Source organism: Cibotium barometz, chromosome 37 (genome assembly GCF_041138505.1).
Source record: "Cibotium barometz isolate CiBa-2024 chromosome 37, ASM4113850v1, whole genome shotgun sequence".
NCBI classification, from domain to species: domain Eukaryota; kingdom Viridiplantae; phylum Streptophyta; class Polypodiopsida; order Cyatheales; family Cibotiaceae; genus Cibotium; species Cibotium barometz.
The window spans coordinates 25,225,059-25,226,850 of NC_141082.1; the positions used below are offsets into that span (position 1 = coordinate 25,225,059).

The following is a 1,792-nucleotide window of genomic DNA, read 5'->3' on the forward strand; positions in this document are numbered from 1 at the left end:
TCATGAGGCTTGCATGGATTTCTTTTCTGGAAGCGACGTGCACCTTTTGTCGTCAAGTAGGGTAGCATGAGCATCAACATTGTGTCATGCGGGATGATCTCTGAGTAGGAAAGATGTAATTTAATTTGCCTGTGGTGGCAATAGCCGCAGCCGCAGAGAGAGCGATGGCAGTCGGCAAAAGTGAAGACGTGCCAGCATCTCGCATTGCGTTGTGTCTGCTGAGAGGCCACCCTCGCTCATTAAATAATGGCGACCCTCCCTGTCTCCTCGACTACTGCTCCCTTCTCATCTCCCACTATTTGAATGCCAGTTATTGCAGATAGATCTAACAGCTGCTATCTGCTCCTCCTTGGGCTGAACCGTAAGCAGCACCATCAGTACTATGGCTTCCAGGTCTTTCCTCTCCTCCCTTCTTTGCCGCCTTCACTGTAACAAGCGCCAGTCCCGCGTCTACACCGAGACTGCATCTGCCTCGCAAGCATTCGAGGCTGATCTGGCACACTGCTTCCAGGAGCTTCTTACACAGGCTGGCGACTCCAAGTCGTCCCTCCTCGGTCTGAGCTGGCTCTCCAGTGCTGTGGGTATGCTGCTCTCCACACAGGCGTCTGTGCAGGCCCTCGCTCCTTGCTTGCAAACGTCCCTGCCCGTCCGAGACATGAAGCTGATCCAGCAGTACATGGATGACAGCGTGAAGCTACTGGATGTGTGCCAAGTGGTGAGGGATGTGATGGGTGGCGTGCACGGCTATGTCAAAGCCGTTCAGCTTGCCATCGGCTACCTGCGCTGCAAACCAGGTTTGAGAACCGAAAGGGGTGCGTTGCTGCTAGCAAGAAATGCTCTGATCTCAGCAGAGCAGATGCGAGCAGACCTGCGAGAGCCTGCTACTCCTGGCCGCGCACACCTGCGGCGGACACACCATCGGCTGGCAGCCTGTAGCTCAATGCTTAGAAGAATGGGGGACAAGCTCAGGGCCCCGGATGAGGATGTACAGAATACGCCCACCTGCTCCTCCTCCTCCTCCTCCTTTGCGTTGCCCGCTGCTTTGTATGGAGGGGAAATGGCTACCCTCTTCGTCTGCAAACTGATTGCAGCGGCGCTCCCTTCTGGGAACCCTCCCCGATCTCAACTAGGTCCTCTGCACGTTTCGGGCCGGCCATTGTGGGCAACTCCTCTTCTACCACTCCAAGCTAAAGTCAACAAAGAGCTGCTGGAGAGAGTACACAAGAAGCCCCATGGATCTACCCTCTTACCCGACCTCGACATCCTAGATCTTTCTGTTACACAGATCAATGAGATGTTGAGACAAACTTTGGAACAGCCCAGTACTGCACGATCTCAAGCTGTAAGGGACGATCTCAGCCGTCTTGCTGACACTACCAGCAAGAGGGCGGAAGAGCTTCAAACCTTCATAGCTACACTCCAACATCAGATCGAGGCTCTCTTCAGGTCGCTGGCAGATACAAGGATAGCGTTGCTTGCCTCCCTCACGCGAACGGGGTTGCACGTGTGAGCCCTCTGTCACACGCCATGCCCCTGAAGTTTTGGTAGCCCTCAAGTAATGTAGTTAGGCTGGAAAGTCTTACAAAACAAATGTAGATAGGGTGTAAAGCCGGCACAAAGACAAATGTAAACATTGTATACTTCAAATTGGATATTGATTTACTAATTACATCATATCATTTGCGCTTCTTCTCAAGGCACAAAATTTCACTTTGCAAGTCATAAACCCAAAGAGGACCGTTTAATTGTTTATTAGAAGGGTCAAATTATGGACCATTTTCTTGCTTACGAA

The 1,792-nt window shown here is 52.1% G+C and overlaps 1 protein-coding gene across 1 annotated transcript; it reads left to right on the plus strand.

Moving 5' to 3' along the window:
• The first annotated feature begins 382 nt into the window (after positions 1-382).
• On the plus strand, positions 383-1,510 carry LOC147617103 (protein BPS1, chloroplastic-like). Its single transcript, XM_086776429.1, has one exon. The coding sequence runs from the start codon at positions 383-385 to the stop codon at positions 1,508-1,510; it is 1,128 nt and encodes a 375-aa protein (XP_086632555.1).
• Positions 1,511-1,792: the final 282 nt, after the last annotated feature.

What these genes read in the sequence shown, in the direction of transcription:
- LOC147617103 (XM_086776429.1), top strand. Translation starts at nt 383, where the DNA reads ATGGCTTCCAGGTCTTTCCTCTCCTCCCTTCTTTGCCGCCTTCACTGT.